This window comes from Pseudophryne corroboree, chromosome 10 (genome assembly GCF_028390025.1).
Source record: "Pseudophryne corroboree isolate aPseCor3 chromosome 10, aPseCor3.hap2, whole genome shotgun sequence".
NCBI classification, from domain to species: Eukaryota; Metazoa; Chordata; class Amphibia; order Anura; family Myobatrachidae; genus Pseudophryne; species Pseudophryne corroboree.
Window position 1 is genome coordinate 279,201,668 of NC_086453.1, and position 22,535 is coordinate 279,224,202.

The window sequence follows — 22,535 nt, forward strand, 5'->3', positions numbered from 1 at the left end:
TGCACTGCTGGTGGTCACTGTGGTCAGTCACTAAACTCTGCACTCTCTTCTACAGTATCAGCCTCAGGTCAATCTCTCTCTCTCTCTCCTAATCTAAATGGAGAGGACGCCAGCCACGTCCTCTCCCTATCAATCTCAATGCACGTGTGAAAATGGCGGCGACGCGCGGCTCCTTATATAGAATCCGAGTCTCGCGAGAATCCGACAGCGTCATGATGACGTTCGGGCGCGCTCGGGTTAACCGAGCAAGGCGGGAAGATCCGAGTCGCTCGGACCCGTGAAAAAAAACATGAAGTTCGTGCGGGTTCGGATTCAGAGAAACCGAACCCGCTCATCTCTAGTAGTCATTAAGGTGCTTTCCACTAGATGCGGAGTATCACTCCATTGTGTGGCGGAGAATCATAAACGAAAAACCAAAATAGAAAATGATGGTATATTATGTCTCCATTAGTCAAACATCCATTTAGAAAGACCATAGAAAATTCCAAGGTGCGGGTCAAACTGTTCTGGACTTTTTGTCTATATTAAAGTTGTTTTTCAAAATTTGGTATATTTCTGATAAAATACATATTTACTATTTTATAAATATGGTACATCATTTTATTTACATGAACACTGCTTAGTGTCGGAGGGGGGGGGGGGTATTGGGATTGGGGGGCGGGGGTTGATCTCCAGGAAGCAATGATGCATAAGGTGACAACTCTAGCATGCCCCCTAGAGTGATTAAAAAGGGGCATGTCATGTGGCTACTCCTCCTCCAAGCAAGGCCATGCCACCTTTTTGACTGTGCACGCTGATGGGGTCTATTTGGCACATTGGGTGACACGGACTTCTATGACGCATTGATCTCTGGGAGACGGTTTATCGTTAGTCCTAACTTCTATTTGGCTTATGTGCACCAGGTTCACCCCAGGTTTCAGCAACCTCTAAATTAGCTTATTTGAGGAGGAACATGTGTGGTGGAATCATTTGGATGTTAGACATGTTCTCTGGCCGTCACATTAATGATCTTTTTAGCATGTGGGATGAGGATGAACACTTTATCATAGAATTCACTTCACAACTGAGCAATAACTTATTTTGTTTTCTTTAGCAGTGTTCATCACTTCCACATTTCCTTTTTGAATAATGAATGCTCTTCAGGTCACATATGTCAAAATGAAACTTAAAACTATCTGTAAAGCAGACAGAAACAACTACTTGCTTTACAACAGTAAACACCAGAGAACATTGAACACAATATAACAATATACCAAAAAGCCAACTGATGAGATTGAAAAGGAATTGTGCAATTTAATGTAAGTAGTTAGGCATTACTGCCTTACAGCACTGAGGCCTTGGGTTCAATTCCCAGCAAGGCCCTATCTGTGTGGAGTTGGTTATGTTCTCCCTGTGTTTGCGTGGGTTTTCCACAGGTGTTCCAGTTTCCTCCCACAATCCAAAAACCATAGTGCGTGTGTGTACATGAAGTAGGTAATATAGATGGTAAGCTCCACTGGGGCAGGAATTGATGTAATTGAACAATTATTCTATGTAAAGTGTTACAGAATATGACTGCACTACTGTATATAAAAAAAGGTAATAAATATTTTGTACACTGCATTATATTTTGCAATTTGGAAAGGTATAATGTATATATGTTTTAAGTTTCCATGAAAGCAACTGGAAGATACAGCAACTCACACATGTATAAAAACAGGAAAAGACATAGAAATGTGCATTGAGGCTGTTAAATTCTGTTTTTACTGTATAAGTTATTTTATTTTCAATGCTTAAGACTGTGGTTCCCAAACTTTCTTGAATCACGGAGCCCTAGAGTATCCGCATTTTTCACGGCACCCCTAGGCATGAATGAAGTAAATTGTGCTCCCTGTCATCCTTAGGCACAGTTGTATGGTGTTCTGTTAAAGTGCAAAAATGTACAACCATGTGCTACTGTATGTCTTGCTTTCTCTTAAAGACGTACCTCAGCAAGCGCGATAGACTCAATTAAAATGTACTGTAAAAAAACAGGTCCAAGCAATTTTATTTACTACAAATTTAATGAGGGAAGATTAGATGGAAATATTGTAGTAAATATAGTGTGGGACGGGACTATGAAATAAAATGTAATAAAATATTCCAGATAGGTTATGTTCAATAAATGACATTAATCAATGTAGTCATCATTTCTGAGCAAGGACAATTGCAAGTCTTGATTTCTCCTCTGATGTTGCTCTTATTATTGATCGTTGGACAAATAAAGTTCCTTCAGCAATTTGTCAATATGTTGCCAGGCCTCCTCAGCATTTTCACCAGCCTGTTTCTTCAGAGACTTGAGATAAGGTTTAGCTTTCACCCTTAGCTCATCCACCTTCTTTTTCATTTGTTCCTTTAGCTCAGAAGCCTTGTCATTCATTCCATCTTTCACCTCCTTGCTATACTTCTCATACTCTGCCCGGACATCATCCACGTAAGGTTGCAGCTTGCCACGCAGGATGTCTATTTCTTCTCGCAGATTGTCCCGACCCTTCTCTGCTACGGATCCCAGATTTTCCAAGAAGCTCGTCACATGCTTACTTACACCATCAAAAAGCTCAGATCCTATGGGCACAACTTCCTTAACAAATGTCTTCAGATGTTCTTCTACTTTGTCGTCAAAGTCCTCAATAATAGGTACAACCTTGGTCTTGAACACTGGGAAGTTTTTAAGAAGCTCCTCATCCAATTTCTTCTTGATTTCTTCAAAGTAGTCTTCGATAATATCCTCCATTTTATTAGCATTTTCCTTTGCTTCTTGCAACTTCTCCTTAAGTTTGTATCTGCAGAAACAATATATAAATCTGTAAGTGTTTACACCCTACATGACAATCAATGGTAGTGTAAGACAGGAGAGCAGCTTTGTGCTATGGAGCCTTCGAGAACACAGACGTTCTTGTGAACACTATGCCCCAACTGTATTATAGAACTATTTTTACTTGACACAATATATTGAATTAATTACATTTTAAATGTTGGGCTGAAAGTTTCCTAAAGTATATTCCTTAAATAATTATTTATCAGGCTACCTCTGACGTTAAAGAAAGTGGGAAAGGATGTTTCCACATGTTTAAGGCAGAATTAAGTTTCACAAAAATGTAACAGAAAAATAATAAATATTAGATAGAGCTCCTGTTTTGCAAGCAACAGACAAGGCAGTAGACATCCCCAGGGTAAGATTAACAATGGGGTGGATGTAGCTACAGCTCCAGGCCTCACGTATTGTAAAAATCGCATTAAATTTGTATTTCTATTTTCTCACAAAATTCTGCAATGTTTCTATTTTTATGTATTTAGGGAGTTATTTGTGCTTATCGTGTACACACCCATGTAGCTCTTATCACACCCACACAGCCAAGGTCACAGCTCCTCCCTTTCTCACTATCGGCCCGTGAACATTTTCTGCCCCAGGGCAGTGTGGTCCTTAATCCAGCCCTGGACAGCTACATAGTTTGCTGTGGGGACAGCTATTTAAAAAGGTCCAAAGCTTAGCTTGTCAAAACATGGCTGCGGTAGCTAACACCATCTTCACTGGACAGGGGTCTTAATGAACCCAATACATTATACTTCGACCACTGGGGAGGCAAAGCTCCCAGTCCAGATGTCCCATTCTTATTCAATCCCCTGGCTCACACACAGCCCATCGGGGTGCAACAGAACCCCATTATTTTGCATGAAGTGGCTGCTAGCCTCTAGGAAATGAGTGTGCCTGTATATGCCCCTCTGTGCTGGACATTTCCAACTAAACTGTAGGCCTTTGATGACCATTCATCATGCTCTTCAGCTACCGTAAACATGTGGATGTTTTACTAGTATGTAATTTATAGAACATTTATTAATGTACTGTGCAGACCCACTGTGCCAAGTGTCCCCATAAATGAGTGTAGGGATGTAGAAATCATATAATTCATTTGTGGGCCTAATTCAGACCTTGTCGCTGCAATGGTGGTGTGTGCAAAGCATCTCACTGGTGCGATCACCTCTGCCTGATTGACAGGCAGAGGCAGTCGTGGGCGTAGGCTTGGACTGGCCCACAGGGGTACAGGGGAAACCACCGGTAGGCCCCACTGCTTGAGGGCCCACTCCTTCCTCTAGGGATCAGGTTCTAGACTGTGCACTTAAATTATATATTATACATATGTTACCTTATACTGCACAGGATTATGATGTATTCTCTACAGTACATTGCTGTCATTAATCTGGCACATTATCATGCATGCACTAGCATTAATTACGATATAAATTATCAAGGAGTCCAGACCAGGTACTTTATAATGGTTAGCCAAACCTCTGTGGTGGCTGGCCACACCCCATTTGGAGGCTGGCCACACCTCTAATCATGGGCCCCTACCACTGCATACCCTCGGTGGGCCCTTCATGCTCCAGTGGCTGCTGCTTGGCATCACATGCAGCTACTGCGACCCTTTCACACCTCTGCAGGGAAGGGGGGTGGCCTGGCATGTGGGGCAGACTAGCCCTGTGCTGGGTGTCACCGGCATGCCTCAGATTGTGATTGTAGATGTGCTTTTTTTCACACATCTACGATCAGCTCTGAATTAGACCCTGTATCCCTTCAGCTCCTCCAGCCTTTGCAGTACCCATGTGTGCCCTCAGATCAAATCCTGGAAATGTATTCTTCTGCCACTAATATTACCAGTTAATGGTCCAGTGTTAGAGGTTTGCGGCACCAGAACAAAGTCATTAGTTTTGGAACTGCTGCCACAAAAGCATGGTGAGTTAAAACCTTGATTTGTAATGCTCTATCAGGATTATTGGAGAATAGGCCTTCAAGTGCATCTCACTCAAAGCACGTAATAAAAGGTTTTATGCACACAAAATTAGCACATGCATTTAAAAACTGTCCCAAGTAAGGCTAATAGCTAGCAATATTGTTAGAGAAAAAAATCAAAGTTCACAGATTAGATTTAGGATGTGTACCTCTTAACGATATCTCTGCCCATTCACACACTGACACACAGTTCCTGCTTGTGTAAATGTGCACAGAGGAGGCCTGTAGCTACACTGGTGTAAAACACAGTACGCATCGTTTGTTTTATAAATAAAGCGCAAACTTCTGCTTTGTCCACACCAGTGTATAAATCTGATCTATGCAGCAGCGAGTGTAGTCTGCCACTTCAGGTTTTGCCAGAGTATTACTCTTCTGCCCACCTAACAATCAGCCTTGGAAATCTGTTTCTTTTGTGTTTTTCCGCTGGCTCTGGTGCAAGAAATGTGCTTTCTCCTGTGCATGCCTACTGTATGCCTAAATCGCAATGTGCACGTTATCTAGCCAACACTGCCAAGTGTCCACAAAAGCTCAATTTTCAGTCACAAAGTTCTCACAATGTAAATATAGGTTCACTAATGTATCAAATTCCCGAAAAGGGTTTTTTGCTGTACGGCCTGTTTTACACATTGCAAGGACTCCAAATGAAAATGATAGCAACCATGTAAACCAACAGAAATTATATTGTACATAATATAGACAGACAGGCAGACAGACAGACAGACAGACAGACAGACAGACAGACAGACAGATAGATAGATAGATAGATAGATAGATAGATAGATAGATAGATAGATAGATAGATAGACCATTGGTCTATATATTATCTGCCTTCCTATCATCACTGGTCTAAAACAACAGATCTCCTTGTTTCATCAATCTACAGGATCCGGTCCTTAGGTCGACTGCACTTGGGTTGACACTCATTAGGTCGACCACTACTGGTCTACATGCATTAGATTGACATGGTCTATAGGTCAAGATGGTCATTAGGTCGACATCGACAAGGTCGAAATGGAAAAAGGTCAACATGGGTTTTTCAAATTTTTCTTAATTTTTTTAACTTTTTCATACTTTACGATCCACGTGGACTATGATTGGGAACAATGCTGACCACAGTGGTAGCAGAGCGAGGCACCTTGCCCAAAGCATGTGAGGGGATATAGTGCACTAATTTGGGTTCCCTGTCACTTTATGAAGAAAAGGACACCAAACAATTATAAAAAAAAAACTCATGTGTTGACCTAGTTCAGGTGTTAACCTAGTCACTGTCGACCAATAGTTGTTGACCTAATGACTGTCAGCCTAGTTACTGTCAACCCTATGATCCACACCCCAATCTACAATTCTTGAAAACCCAGAACCATTGTTTTACATTGTTTGACCAACTAGAACTACTTTGTTTTTTATTTTTAATAAATTTGCGGGGGGCGTGGTCTGGCTGCAGGGGGAGACAGAGGTGCATCATAGGAGCTCCTGCAAAACGGGGCTTCTAACTAACTAAATAGCCCACTCCAGGGCCTCAAACTAACACCCAGTGCCCCTCTTGTCCCCCTTGCTCCCACGGCAGCACCCCGGAACGAGCCGCGGAATCGGAGAGTAGTTTTAACTACTCCCGCGGATTGCGGCCTAGGGCAAGCCCACAAGCCGGGGCCTCGATTTTAACCTTACACCGGAGGTGGCTCCGGAGACTCACAGATCCGGCCGAGATCAGCTTCAGGACACCGGACACCCGCGCTACCGCTGGCCGCGGCTGAGGGACCTTCTCTAACACCCACCGCACACCCTCACTACACAGAGCCGCCGAGCATAGCAACGCGGGACGAGGCCGCAGGACGACCGGAGACGGCCCCAGCTGCACGCCCACGGCTCCCAGCTGCCACATATCTGCCGCTCCACTCCTGCTGGGCCCTGTAAGTAACTTCACATCTCATTACACTTATCTGAGGGACCCCAGCGGAGCAAGGAGATAGAGGGGCAGTGATATAACAAAGGGGTATACTGAACAGCGGTGACTAGACCCTCCATTATTATCTGCAGTTCATCCACCAGAGGGCCTTGCAGTCTCCATACCCATACTGAGACACCATCTACTTCTAAGCTGGTCAGCCAGACACTGCAGCATCACCGACTGAATAAAACCCCCCTCACCTGACACCCCCCCCCCCCCCTCTGATATTAAGCATTTTCTTACCTTCAAATTTCAATAAGGAGAGGAAAGGAGAGGAAAAGGGAGATAAGGAGAAGAGTAACGTGGAGTAACGTGGAAACACATAGGAGAAACATAAGCCTGACGCCCCCTGCAGACTGCAGGCTAGAAGTGCACATTAAAGTGTGTCTATTATTGCTATGGACAAATTCATGTCTAAATCATTACGTAATCCACGGGGTGCTCAGTCGGGTAAAGGCAAAAATCGTGAAAATCCCGCTAGTAGTGCCCCCGTCTCCCCTACGTATAGTCAAGGCTCTAGCCCCCGGGGACAACCCGCACCAATTATGGATCCATCTAAATCCATCTCCACGAATGAAATCACAAACATACTATCATCCCTGCTAGATCAAAAACTGGCACCTTTGAAAACCTCTCTAGATTCAGCGCTCGCACAACTCACAGCCCATGATCAACGTATCTCGGAGGCAGAGCAAAGAATCTCGGATTTAGAGGATGATCTATCAGCAGCTAAAACAACTCAGATGGAACACGACAAGCAGATGACATCTCTGCAAGACAAATTAGAAGATTTGGAAAATCGGAATAGAAGAAATAATGTACGTCTGGTGGGCCTACCAGAATCTGTGAAATTCTCAGAACTCATGGCTCTGGTCTCCCAGTGGCTACCCAGAGAGCTAGGATGCGTATCTGCTACAGGTTCCATCTTGGTGGAACGTGTCCATCGAATTGGTCCTGATCGTCAGTCTGGCAGAGATAGACCCAGACCGGTCATCATGAGAATTCTCAACTACGCCGATAAGGTTCGATTGCTGGAGGCCTATAGAAGACACACGGATCTCCGATACCAAGATTCCAGAATTCTACTATTCCAAGACTTCTCATATCTGGTTGCTGCAAGACGACGAGAATTCTCACCTATTTGCAAGCGCCTCTTCGAGATGGGCCACAGATTTGCGTTATTGTATCCAGCCAAGCTGAGAATCACCTATGGTGGAAAAGTCCACTTTTTTGAAACAGCGCAAGAGGCTAGAAATTTTGTGAACTCCTTGGATGCAGCTCCTCTATCGGGTACAGATGATGCTGATTGACTTAATACACTCTTCTCAAGTGGGTTGATCGCCATCATTACTTGACTCATTTATGTTTCAGTCAAATAACGCATTTTTGTTTGACAAGCTGAATAGCAGGTATTTCTACAATGTGAAGAAGGCTTACTGTAGCGACTGGAGCCTGGAAAAGGCTATGGTGCGACGGTACTATATTGGTTATGTTCTACTAATTTTCTTTCTGTATAACTTCTCCCCTGTTCAATTGTCTCTGACAATGTTCTGTTTGTCTCCTCCCTTTCCACTCACCCTCTTTTCTCATCTTTGGTCATATTGTTTTAGAATATGGTGCTCCTGGTTACCAGGTTGGAGAATATCCTCCTTACATGTTTTACTGCTCTCCATTTGGAGACTGTTTTTGTTTAACAGGGCGCCCATTTGGGTTCGCAAAAAGTTAAAATGGTATTATAACTTAGTTCATAATATTGACACTGTGCACACACATGGTTTGCGTACAATGATAGGAATGTATCTAATGTTTTACACTTATTATTTAACATCAACGATCCACATCGGTCCGCTCGCTGGGACGGACTGGGATCGACAGTTATGGTATATTATTCCCCGTGAATGGCCTAGGGTTGGAATCGGCTGAATGCCGTCGACTCATGACCCTTCCACAATACTGCAGTCACGATTTCGATTAGTATCTTGGAACGTAGATGGGCTTAACACCCCAATTAAACGGAAAAAGGTCCTGGCCTGTCTGAAACGACTGAAACCAGACATAGTATTATTGCAGGAAACTCATTGGCGGATATCAGATCCGAATGTATTACGGGATACGTGGGTTGGAGAGTATAGAACAGCTTCTTTCACATCCAAACGTAGAGGAGTGCTAACTATCCTCAATAGATCACTCCCTGCCACTATCTTAGATAGCTTGGTCGACCAAGAGGGAAGATTCCTGTTTTTGAAAATAAAAATACTAAATACGCCCTACACGATAGCCAACATATATGCCCCAAATGGCCCTAACGCATCATTCTTTTCTGATATTTACAAAAATTTGCAAGATTGGGCAGAGGGAGAAATTATCATGGGAGGGGACTTTAATTGTGTACAGTCAGCTGGTATAGACAAAACAACTATGACCGGTACTCATACGATCACCACTCCACCCTCACTCACTTTACTCACCACTTCTCTGCGACTGTCCGACCCCTGGAGAATTCGCAACCCAGACGCTCGAGAATATACCTTCTACTCACACCCACACCATTCCTCCTCTAGATTAGACTATTGGTTGATCACTGACTCTCTTCTACACCATGTAGTGGATACTAAAATTGAACCAATCTCACTCTCGGACCATGCTCCGATTTGGTTATCAATCAACCTAGACACTCCCTTACCTAGGTCCTATAATTGGCGTTTCCCCGCTTATCTAGAAACTTCTGAGGACTTTAAACAATTTCTCACCAGAGCCTTCCTTAATTACACTGAGGATAATAAGGTTCATGAGAACGATATCAATCTGTTTTGGTCGGCTTCCAAACCAGTTGTCCGAGGACAAATATTAGAATACGTTTCCAGAAAACGTAAACACCTGAATACCCAGTTGAGTGACCTGAGCAAGGCTCTGACCGCAGCGTATAATACACTGACATTAAATGATTCCCCAGACAACAGACAAAATTATATTGACGCGAAACATCTCTATGATGCACTTTCACTGAGAGAGCCAGTTTCTCCTATGACGTACAGAGGAATAAATTCTTCCGAGGGGGTAATAAGTCGGGTAAATTATTGGCCAACTTAGTGAGATCATCCACTGCACCCTCCCGTATAACTAGCTTACATACCGACTCGACTTCCTCAACTATGGATACACAAATTATGTCAAACACCTTCCTACAATACTATTCAAACCTATACGCGGAACCTTTAGATAGGCCCACAGAGGGCATGAAGTTTTTGGACGAAGCAAACTTACCTACATTGACAGAGGAAGAACGAGACTCACTAACGTGCCCTATAACAGACACAGAGCTATTGTTCTTGATTAAATCACTTCACAATGGAAAGTCGCCAGGCCCGGATGGGTTTGGAGCAGTATATTACAAAATGCTAGCTCCCCACATAACACCATATTTATTGACGTTGTTTAACTCACTGCTGAAAGGGTCCCCACCACCCCAGAGATTCACAGAAGCTAGAATAGTAGTATTCCCTAAACCGGGTAAAGACCCATCATATGTCCAGTCCTACCGACCCATATCTCTTCTTAACCAAGATCTAAAACTAATCACCAAACTATTGGCCACTCGTCTCCAACTGATACTAAAACGTATCTTACACCCCGCCCAAACGGGGTTTGTTAAAACTAGAACATCAATACATAATGTACGAACCCTAATAGCAGCAATACTTAGTGTCAAAGACTCCACAACATCTAAGGCACTCGTGGTCAGCTGTGATGCTGACAAAGCGTTTGACCGTGTATCATGGGCACATCTACTTAGAATTTTCCACACTCAACAATTCGGAGAGGGGTTCACTAAAGTCTTTAATATGCTTTATTCTAATCCACAAGCCCACCTAACCATAAATGGATTGAACACACCAACCTTTTCTTTACATAGAGGTACGCGCCAGGGATGCCCCTTATCTCCCTTACTTTTTAACCTAGCCCTAGACCCACTGATACGCACTTGCGTGCAAAATGTTGCCTGGGAAGGAATAAAAATCGGCACACAACCAGTGAAGGTTTCGGCCTTTGCGGATGACCTTTTATTATATTTTAGTGATCCCATAAAGGCGTTCCCTTCTTTACTGGCTACGCTACATGATTTCCACTTGATCTCGGGCTTCCTAATCAATTTCGATAAAACAGAAGCTTTGGCTCTTGGACCCAAGGCCACACGAAATTGGGGCTCCAGATTTCCCTTTAAATGGGCGTCTGGTTTCATAACATACCTGGGCTTACGCTTCTCACCAACCCTAGCCGAGTTGTACCCACTGAACTTTTCCCGTGCCATTAACAAAATGGTTGAAGATTTTACACGCTGGCAAAACTTACCAATCTCATATATAGGTAGATGCCATTTATACAAAATGATCTCATTTCCCCGTTTATTATACCCGATCCAAATGCTCCCATATCTTTTGACCAAACGAGATATACAAACAATTAACAAGGCCCTTAACACTTTCATATGGACAAACAAACGTCCACGTATAGCCCTCTTTAAACTGAAACAACAGACAACGCTGGGTGGCGTGAATATACCATGCCCAGAAGACTATTCTCTAGCCGCTAATTACAGATATGCCCTTGACTGGGTGAGAGGTTCCTCTGACTACACTAATATATCTTTGGAACAGAATATGCTATCCCATGGTACTTTAGCTACCATACTACATTTTTCAGACCCCTTCACACAGGCGTCCATCCGCTCGAACCCGTTGCTACTCGCACCATACAAAGCATGGCAACATCTTCGAAAACGAAAAGGGCTGACACCTACCTGCTCCCTATTCCAACCACTCCTGCATAACCCAAATTTTCAAGGCGGAGACACAGATGCCATTATCAAGACTTGGTACTCCCAAGACCTACGTTTAATATATAAATTCTTAAATGTCACCTGCACCGAAGTACTTACCTGGTCGCAATTAAAGCACAAATTCCCGAACTTACATATACCACTATTCGCATATTTTCAAGTACGCAGCTTTGCAACACAATTGATAACACGTTTACGACCAGCAGATTATAACTTTCCCCTAGACACCCAACTGCGTTTAAACCCCCAGTCTTCCTATCCAACATCCTTTATTTATACACACACCAGACGACAAATTGACCTAGATAGTCAAACTACAGGCCTAGCTAAATGGTCGACCACTCTACCAGACATCCCTCTACAGACCATAATACATTGGCATATGTTACTTAATAAATATCTAGTATCCTCTTCCTATGCAGAAATGCATTTAAAAATATTGCACAGGGCGTATTATACTCCCCGTCTCAGATACCTCACGGGCATCTCTGATAACTCCAATTGCTTCAAATGCTCCACACATGATGCTGACATCATTCACTGCCTCTGGTCATGCCCTATAATACAGCTATTTTGGAAAGACGTCTGTAATTATATTACAACGACTCTAAACATCCCTATCAAACCAACTTTACTCTGGGCTCTCTGGAACCAATATGACTATGATAGCTGCTCATTACCTACAGGCAATAAAATGTTATTAGCTAGGATAGCGGCAGCTTCGAAAAAGACTATACTATCCCAATGGATACACGGAACCCCTATACCCATGACCCTTTTATTCCCTAGACTGACGCATCTATATCAAATGGACTGGATTGAATGCTCTCTTAGAGCGGAATCCAACTCTTCCAAGTTTTTTAATATATGGCTACCCTACGTGATAACCTTACCACAACAAACTCGTGATAACATGCGGAAAGTGGTTAAATATACTACATGGTACAATATGGAAATGCTTACGAGGGGATCACCACCCTTCTAACCCCAACTTTACTGTTTTCAGGAACAATGTTTTAGACTAGCACATACACACTGTTAATGGCATGATACCGAGAGATGACGGATCCTTGCAATGTATTTAGCAATGCCCGTAACTACTGTTACTGTCACTCCCTCTACTAATGTACGTGATTGCTCTTGTATGAAAATAGCGTTATACATTCCTAAATAACCTGAGACTTGATATTATCGATATACAGTTGTTGTATGCAATATGTGTGTTGCACTTGTATTTTGCTCTTTACCAATAAACAGATTAAAAAAAAAAAAAAAAATTTGCAAAAATCACAACTAAACTTTTTTCACGTTGTCATTATGGGGTATTGTGTGTAGAATTTTGAAGGGGAAAAATTTATTAATTCCATTTTGAAATAAGGCTGTAACATAACAAAATGTGGAAAAAGTGAAGCACTGTGAATACTTTCCAGATGCACTGTAGAACCACCAGTCATCATCACTTAACTTACATTATTTGACATCCAAGAATCATTGGCCTAGAGTATAATACTTGACTTCCTGGAACCACTGATCTAGAACATATGACGGTTAGAATCTCTAGTCTGTAGTACTAAACCACTTACAATCACTGATCCTTCTAGGATCACTGCTCACTATAAAATCTGACCACCAAGAATGACTTGTCCACAACATTTGAAATCTTGAAGCCATTGGTCAGCACGTCACATCCTAGAACCACAGTAACTCTACTTTAAAACACTTGACCTTCTATTAACACTGGTCTACAACATATCTTTTATAGCTCTAGTTTGCAAAAGCTGACCATCTACTAATTGTTACCTATAGCAATTCACCTCTTACAATCTTGTTACTACAACACCTACACACAAGAACTATTGGTCTATTCAGGATCTGCTGACTTCCTAAAATCACTGGTCTACAACACTTAAAGTCCTAGTGTAATAGGTCTTTACCCTTAGATTTCCAATCCCATTTTACACATATACTCTATTGTTTGTATTAAAGCTTTTATTTATGTTTTTAACTGTGACATGAGAATGATCTCTTACTCTTTTGCAATTTCTGAATACTCCAGGTTTTTCACAACATCTGTTAGAATTGCAACTGCACTATGAAATATTTTAGATATACTCTGTAGAGATTCTTCATGTTTAGGTTCATCACTCTGCCAAAAGTAACGTCCTTGTGCACCTGCAAAACACAGATAATTTTGATTGGATTACAGAGTACAAACTGTGTTATTGTGCAGGGGTGTAATGACACATAGACAGGCACCGAAATACAGGGGGTGCTGTTCTACAGCACCTGTCAATTTTCTGTATTAATCAATCTCACTTACAACTTCCTCCTCCTTAAACCCCGGCATCACCTGGCCGCCCCCATCTCCCCGTCATGACCCTAAGCACCTTCAGTCACACACTCCTTTATTTAAGGATTTCAAAATACTCTCATATTTCCCATAGAGACACAAATAGATCCATTAGCAAGGTGTCTGGCTGCAATCTGGAAAGTCATGTGATTGAATTCTGGGTATGACAGTATTTTGAAATGTCTGCTTTAAATAAAGGAGGATGTGACTGAAGGGCCTGGCTATGACTGCTAGGAAATGTGTGATTTAAAATGGGGTTCATTTACTAAACCTTGGATGGAGATAAAGTGGACGGAGATAAAGTGCCAGCCAATCAGCTCCTAACTGCCATGCTACAGGCTGGGTTTGAAATATGACAGTTAGGAGCTGATTGGCTGGTACTTTATCTTTGTCCACTTTATCCCCATCCCGTAAATAGACCCAAATGTAACTAAACAACAAAGAGCTTTGAATAATGGCCCTCATTCCGAGTTGATCGCTCGCTGACGTTTTCCGCAGCGCAGCAATCAGGTGAAAAAACGGCATTTATGCACATGCGCATGGTACGCAGCGCGCATGCGCTAAGTACTTTCACACAAAACTTTGTAGTTTTACCCAAGCTCGAGCTACTCTTTTCAGTCGCTCGAGTGTTCGTTGTTTGATTGACAGGAAGTGGGTGTTTCTGGGCGGCAACTCAGCGTTTTCAGGGAGTGTGGTAAAAATCCGCAGGCGTGCCAGGTAAAAACGCAGGAGTGGCTGGAGAAATGGGGGAGTGGCTGGAGAAACGGGGGAGTGTTTGTGACGTCAAACCAGGAACTAAACAGACTTCAGTCATCGCAAGGTAGGGGTAAGTATCGAGCCACTGTGAAACTGCATGACATTTTTTAGTAGCAGAACTGCTAACCTTTCGATCGCACTTCTGCTAAGCTAAGATACACTCCCAGAGGGCGGCGGCTTAGCGTTTGCACTGCTGCTAAAAGCAGCTAGCAAGCGATCAACTCGGAATGAGGGCCAATATCTGTTGATTATACTCCGTCTATGTGATTCCTGTCGCATTATATATATATATATATATATATATATATATATATACAGAAGCAAAATATAAGCAGCACTCACCAGACTGCAGAACTTGAGTAGAAATATTCTTTATTAGGGTCCTACGTTTCGGGGACAATCCCCCAGCATCAGGGACAGCTTGAATACAACAGTGCCCAATACAAACATATAAATACCTACACCAATTAACAAAAACTAGCAGCAGGTGTGCTCACCCAGCCGGCGCCGCCTGCCCGATTCACGGAGCCCGCGTCTGAACTCAGTGTCGCGGGATCCGTGACATCAGCGGGCCGCGTCCACCGGCCAGAGAGTCCAGGTCGCCTAGCAACCTTCCGAGTTTCATAAAACTCAAATACATACATATATATACCACAATATTTCAATCTTCGTTGCACATATTACAGGTGGCATTATTACTACTAATATATTATGCTATGTAAATGAAGTTACTAGATCATGCTATATCTCTACCATATCGGAAACTGAACATACCTGATAGTTCTGAAACTGTTACAATTGTTTCATTATAAAAAGACTACCCAGGAATGCTACACTATTGCCTGCCTTGGTTAACTCATAGGAAACATTGTAGTCCCAATGATTCATTTAGACCTTTTGGTGATATTGTGTCTAGGGTATGTATCCACCAACATTCTTTTTGTAGGAGCAACTTCGCCCGATTACCCCTTCGTATTTTAAACGGGATATGGTCTATAATAATCGCACGGATACTGGCGACACTGTGTCTTGCCTGTATACAATGTCTAGCTACAGGTTGTTCGCTTTTTCCTGTTTCTAATGCCTGTCTGATTGCAGTTCTGTGTTGGGCCATGCGTTCTTTAAATTGTCGCTGTGTCTTACCTATATATGCTAACCCGCAGGGGCAGGTTAGCATATACACGACAAACATGGTGCTGCAAGCTAGCGCATATCTGATGGAGAATCTTTTACCTGTGTGGGAATGTGCAAAGGTACTTCCCGCTAAGAGTGCCCTGCATGTTACACATCCCATGCATTTATAGCAGCCATTCCTTCTGGTTAGAAAGTGTTCTGGCTGTTTCTTGCCCATATCTGTAATGTCTAGCTTGACAAGGCGGTCTTTAAGATTTCTACCTCTTGTGAAGCTAGGCATTAATTTGGATTGTTCCAATAATGGTAAGTCTTTATCAGTACTGACCATCGGCCACCATTTCTTCGCTTTATTAGTCAGAACTGAACTTTTAGCTGTAAATTGTGTCACCCATGGAATGGTACTGGTGTTAACCCTTGACAGATTGTTTTTCTCTACATACCGCAGGGTATCTTCTCATGGGATATTTAATACCCTATTTTTAGTTTGCTCCAAAAATTTTTTGTTATATCCACGATCAATTAATTTATTTACCATATTATTCAATGTGGGGACTAGTGCTGATGGTTCTGATGTGATTCTTCTTGCTCTTAATAGCTGTGAATGTGGCAGGCTATTTCTTAATGATAGCGGATGAAAGCTGTCATTCCTCAGGATAGTGTTCCTGTCTGTTTTCTTCACATATAAAGATGTACTGATTTTCATATCTTTTATCGCTATATTAACATCCAAGAAGTGAATGGTGTTATCACTAATCTCGTACGTCAGTTTTGCAGTACTATCAGTTCTATTATAATCATCCAAAAACTCCTGCAGTGAGGATTGTGACCCTGACCATACAATAAGCAAGTCATCTATAAATCGCACATATAGACATATTTCAGGGTTCCTGATGTTACCCCTCCAAAACAGCTTTTGCGCAATAGCATACATGAAGGCGTTGGCGTACGATGGGGCCACGGAGGACCCCATTGCACACCCCGCCTTCTGGAGGTAAAATCTCCCATCATGTAGAAAGTAGTTGCGTGTGAGTGCTAGCCACAAAAGTTTCAGAAAAAATTCTACAGATGGACCCATGTATAATGGATTATCCACAATCAACTGTCTGACTGCCTCCACACCTGCATCATGAGGGATGCAAGTGTAGAGGCTAGTCACATCCACGCTGCATAATGTTACAGTGCCAGATGTTGTGTCAATGATATCCAATTTTTTTAGTAAAGCTGTGGTGTGTTGTGTGTACGAAGGAATCTGTTTGATGCATGGGTTCAGGTAAGAGTCTAAATACATCGATATGATCTGATATAATGATCCCCTACCGGACACTATTGGGCGTCCGGGGGGGGGGGGATTGCAGGCTCTTGTGGATTTTGGGGACCACATAAAACAAAGGTACAATAGGGCATTCAACCATCAATGCTTTACTTAGCTCATCGGAAATGTTACCTTCTACCACAGCTTTTTTCAACATTTTTACTCAAGTTCTGCAGTCTGGTGAGTGCCGCTTATATTTCGCTTCTACAAATAGCTTACATCGCTTAAGAGGGCACCGCAGCAAGTAAACGTGTTTTAACCAGGGGTGTGCTGGACAAGTGGAGTCGGTATGTATATATATATATATATATATATATATATATCTCCCAGCAGACCGGCACATCCCATTGAAAAAAAATCCTTTGCTGGTTGCCTGCTTAATTTTTATACATGATCCATTAGACGCGGCAATCCATGCATGAAATAACTCAACTCTTTGAACAGCAATAATGTGCAACATTTCAGTGCCTTCTAATTCGTCGCCATATTCACCAGTACTGAGCATGCAGAACTTTAACTGCAAAGTTAGAACTGAAACACTCCTACGGCTTCCGTTACTGTAATGATCAGATCATAATCCTGCAAAGTGTATGCTTAGTTCATTTCTGCGTGATTGTGAAGTATGATAAGTTCTGATAACTTTCATTATGAATTACTCTGGACAATAGCCGGGTTCCCTGTAATAATATAGTATATAATAATAATAATGTGCCGCGAGGCTGGATACCTGTGAGGAACAGCAGGGCCAGAGGCAGAAGCAGGACTTTCATTGTTGCACTGAATTGTTAATCACCAACCTGCAATACACACAGAATACCTGTAATTGATGTTAGAAGGAGGTTACCCTGCTGTCATTAATATATCTGCTCATATATCTATTTCTGTAATGCTCTTCCCCTTGTACAATATTGGCATATTCACTATATGCATACGTATGTGGGGCTCCCATGTTTCCAGTTATCACCAGGACATTCCCAGTTTTTAGAAACAATAACAACTTCTTAATAAATCCCAAGGTATGGAAGTGATAGTTTTTACAAGATTACGGAATCCTCTATACCAATGATGGGGAACCTTGGAACGCCAGCTGTTGCTGAACTACACATCCCAGCATGCCCTGCAACAGTTTTAGCATAGCCAAGGAGCAAAACTGTAGCGGGGCATGCTGGTATGTGTAGTTCAACAACAGCTGGAGTGCCAAGGTTCCCCATCTCTGCCCTAGGTTATACCACAGTAACTTAAGCAGCAAATTGTTTTGGGATCTATTCCTTAGAAATATTGCCAGAATACGCTGTTTTCTTACCAAAGATACTATCATATTCTCTCATCATCGCCCATCCTGACTACTGCATCATCCTCCCATCTGGCCTTCCCCTCGCACATCTATCCCCAGCACCAGTCCATATTACATGCTGCAGAAAGACCGATCTTCCTCTCTCTGTTACACATCTGCTGCACCACTTTGCAAGTTGCTAAGCTGGGTCCACATGTACCCTACAATGGAACTCCAATGAGTCACCCTCACCTACAAAGCCCCCAACACCACCCCTCCATACAGGCCGCGTGAGAGCACTCTCATTGTCTTAGATCTACATCTGTTGCCCCTGGTAACCACCTCTCACTCCCAACTTCAAGATTTCTTCTGTGATGCTCCCCGCTTACAGAATTCCCTATCACATCCTATTAGCCCCATCCACAACCATCATATCTTTGAATACTGGCAGAAATCCCATCTCTTTGTGACCTGCTCTGTGGGGCACTGTGGTATCTTACAAATCTACAATGATAATATTATTATTAATAATAATAACAGAAATGGTCACAGACACACAGTAAATGAACAGACAACTTACTATTCAGTAAAGCTTCAGGTCCTCGTGTGACTTGGACTTGCTCCCCACCTGGCATATATAGTGCTTCTACCACTTGCTGGGAACTGACCCAATCAGATAAGAAGGGCACGATTTATACAAAGGTCACACATGTTGTCAGTGATGTGTTACACGCAATTCCTAAACTTAAACTGTAACACAATGTCTAATTCTGATATATTTTGTTTGCTGTTGTTTTCACAGTCATAATCAGGGGGTGGTATTAATCTTGATATTCAGAATATCGGCATTCATTATGTTGATGCCATAATGTCTATATGGTCTGAATGAATACATTCAGGGTGTTGACATGTTAAGAAGTGTAAACACTGACATGATGTAAGCATTTTCACACTGTCAACATTGTGAATGCAGACTGTCAGACTGTCGGCAATGCTGTTTTAGCCTAACCCTAACTGCAACCTCAACCTAACTGCAACCTCAACCTAACCCTAATTGCAACCTAACCCTAATTGTAGCCTAACCCCAACTCTAATTTTTAGCCCAACACTAATTACAGCCTAGGACTAAGTACAGCCTAATCTTATTTATGGACTAACCCCTATTGCAGCCTACCACTTACCCTAAATACAACCTCACCCTAACCCTAATTGCTGCCTAACCCTAATTTTACATGTCAACATCCTGAATGTCGACATTCAAGATGTCAACACGTTCAAAAGGTCAACATTTTACTTCAATATTTACAATGTCAATGCTGATATGAGGTTGGATTTTTCAGAATGGCGACATTGTGAATGCCGACAGTAAGAATGTCAGCAATGCAAATTTAGCCTAACCCTAAACCTAATTGCAGCCTACCCCTAAACCATAATTACTACCTTAGCCCTAAATTTCATGTGCAGACATTCTGTCAACGTTCCTATGTCGGCATTTTTACTATATTCATTGGCGTTTGTATAATGGGTGCAATATATGTGGTGCATCAGGGGGGCCACACTGCTCACACTGCACCCATAGTTTATTACTTACTTTTCCATTTTATTATTTACCAGTTCTGTATAATGCAACTCCATGAAATGACAGTGAGGAGTCCCGCGTCGGTGCTGCAGCCATTGCAAAATTCACTGACAAAATGGCTGCCGTGCATGCGCAGTAGTAATTAGTCTCTGGAACATGGCGGGCATCATGTTTCCAGAGACCTGCGCATGCACAATAGACTCTGGCACAATTCCAGAGCCTACTGCACCGTGGATAGGAGGGAACACACCCAAAATCTGCACACAGGCTCCTTCCTCTGTTAAAAAAACCCTGACTGTATTGGTTTTATGTCAGTGTCTACATGTTAACTGTCAACATTCAGAACATGTCATAATCCTGAATGTAGACATTCTGACTACATTCCTCATGCTGTACTAAATCCAGGGTCGGACTGGTGGGGGGGATCAAAGGCCCACCGGGGAAACTGGCAGGGGCCCATGTCTAGTGGTGTGTCCATCCACAACATCGGTCTCCCTAACCATTAGAGCAGATGTGGCCAACCTGTGGCTCTCCAGGCAGGGTCGGACTGGCCCACAGGGGTACCAGGGAAACCACCGGTAGGCCCCACTGCCTGAGTGCCCACTCCTTCCTCTAGGGAGCAGGTTCCAGGTCCCAGCATGCCCTGCCACAGTTTTGCTATTAGGAAATGCTAGAACTGTGACAGAGCATGCTGGGATATATATTTTCACAACAGCTGGAGAGCCACAGGTTGGCCAGGCCTGCATTAGAGAGTGCATGGTCTAGGCCACTTAATAAAGAAGGTATATAGTAAATACTGCTAGTGCATACACGGTAATGTACCAGATCAATAACAGCAATGCACTGTAAAATAGAAACATAGAATTTGACGGCAGATAAGAACCACTTGGCCAATCTAGTCTGCCCCTTTTTTTTTACCATATTTTTACCTTAAATCTTATTTGATCCTTATTTCTTTGTAAGGATATCTTTATGTCTATCCCATGCATGTTTAAATTGCTCTACTGTCCTAGCCTCTGCCACCTCTGATGGGAGGCTATTCCACTTGTCCACTACCCTTTCTGTGATGTAGTTTCTCCTCAAATTTACCCTGTACCTACCTCTCCAAGTTTCACTGCATGTCCTTGTGATCTAATACTTCTCTTCATTTGAAAAATGTTTCCCTCCTGGACTTTGTTATTATTATTATTATTATTGTTGTCCTTTATTTATATGGCGCCACAAGGGTTCCGCAGCGCCCAATTACAGAGTACATATGCACATAATCAAAACAGGAAAACAGTGACTTACAGTTGAAGACAATATAGGACAAGTACAGGGTAACTAAGCATAACTACACCAGTAAATGACAGAGATAAGTTCCAGGTGGCCAAAAAAACTGCGGGATTTGGGCAGATTATTAAAGTAAGAAAAGTATAAGCACATGAGGGAAGAGGGCCCTACTCGTGAGACAGACAGTGGTGACACAGATGGGGTACATAGAGAGCGTGGAACAGAGGGTTAGGATGAGATGTTAAAACCCTTGATATATTTGAAAGTTTCTATCATGTCCCCACTTTCCCTTCTCTGCTCCAAACTATACATATTGAGATTTCTTAGTCTTTCTGGGTATGTTTTGTGATGTAGGCCATGCACCATTTTAGTTGCCCTTCTTTGTACACTCTCTAATGTATTAATATCCTTCTGAAGATCTGTCTTCCAGAATTGAACACAGTATTCTAGATGAGGCCGTACCAATGACCTATACAGTGGCATTATTACTTCTTTCTTTCTGCTGCTGATTCCTCTCCCAATGCAGCCAAGCATCTGACTTGCCTTCCTCATTGCTTTGTTACATTGCTTCCCTGCCTTTAAGTCACTTGAAATAGTGACTCCTAGATCCCTTTCCTCCTCAGTAGTTTCCAGTATAGTGCCATTAATACTATATTTAGTCTTTCGATTTTTGAGACCCAAGTGCATGATTTTGCATTTTTTGGCATTAAACTGTAATTGCCACACTCTTGAACATTCCTCTAGTCTACCTAGATCCTCAGTCATTTGTTTCACCCCTCCTGGTGTGTCTACCCTCAGTGGCGTAACTAGGGGTTCGTAGCCACTGCGAGTGCTTGGAGGCGCGTAGGGCTGCGCGGCGCCCTAGTCACCGCCACTGATTCGGTTTTGGGAAGGAGGGACATGGAGGGCACAGCGCCCGCCTCTCATGTGTGTCCCTCTTGGGTCTCCGGCGGCAGCGGCGTGTCTGTTAAATGAAGTGCCCGTTCGTGAGCTCTGATTGGCTCACTTCATTTGATAGACACGCCGCTGCCACCGCCGGAGACGCAGCACAGCAGTGAGGGAGCACGGGGGGGGGGGGGGGGGTACCTGGCACTGGGGGAGCATATTAGTCATGGGGGTATATTTGGCACTGGGGGAACATATTTGGCACTTGGAGGGCATGTTTGGCACTGGGGAGCATATTTGGCACTGGGGGGCACATTTGGCACTGGGGGAACATATTTGGCACTTGGGGAGCATATTTGGCACTGGGGGGCATATTTGGCAC

General features: G+C 42.8%; 1 protein-coding gene across 2 annotated transcripts; it reads right to left on the reverse strand.

Moving 5' to 3' along the window:
- Window positions 1–2,023: 2,023 nt before the first annotated feature.
- LOC134966510 (apolipoprotein A-I-like) lies at window positions 2,024–19,043 on the reverse strand. Of its 2 annotated transcripts, none has more exons than XM_063943293.1 (4): window positions 18,998–19,043; window positions 17,872–17,941; window positions 13,623–13,764; window positions 2,024–2,801 (listed from the first exon to the last, which is right to left on the reverse strand). In XM_063943293.1, exons 2-4 carry the CDS (start codon window positions 17,912–17,914, stop codon window positions 2,222–2,224), a joined length of 765 nt encoding a protein of 254 aa, XP_063799363.1. In that variant the 5' UTR covers window positions 17,915–17,941; window positions 18,998–19,043; the 3' UTR covers window positions 2,024–2,221. The 2 variants fall into 2 exon arrangements, with proteins under 2 accessions (XP_063799363.1, XP_063799364.1); XM_063943294.1 differs by having other exon boundaries at window positions 17,872–17,961; window positions 18,998–19,019.
- Between the last annotated feature and the right edge of the window lie 3,492 nt (window positions 19,044–22,535).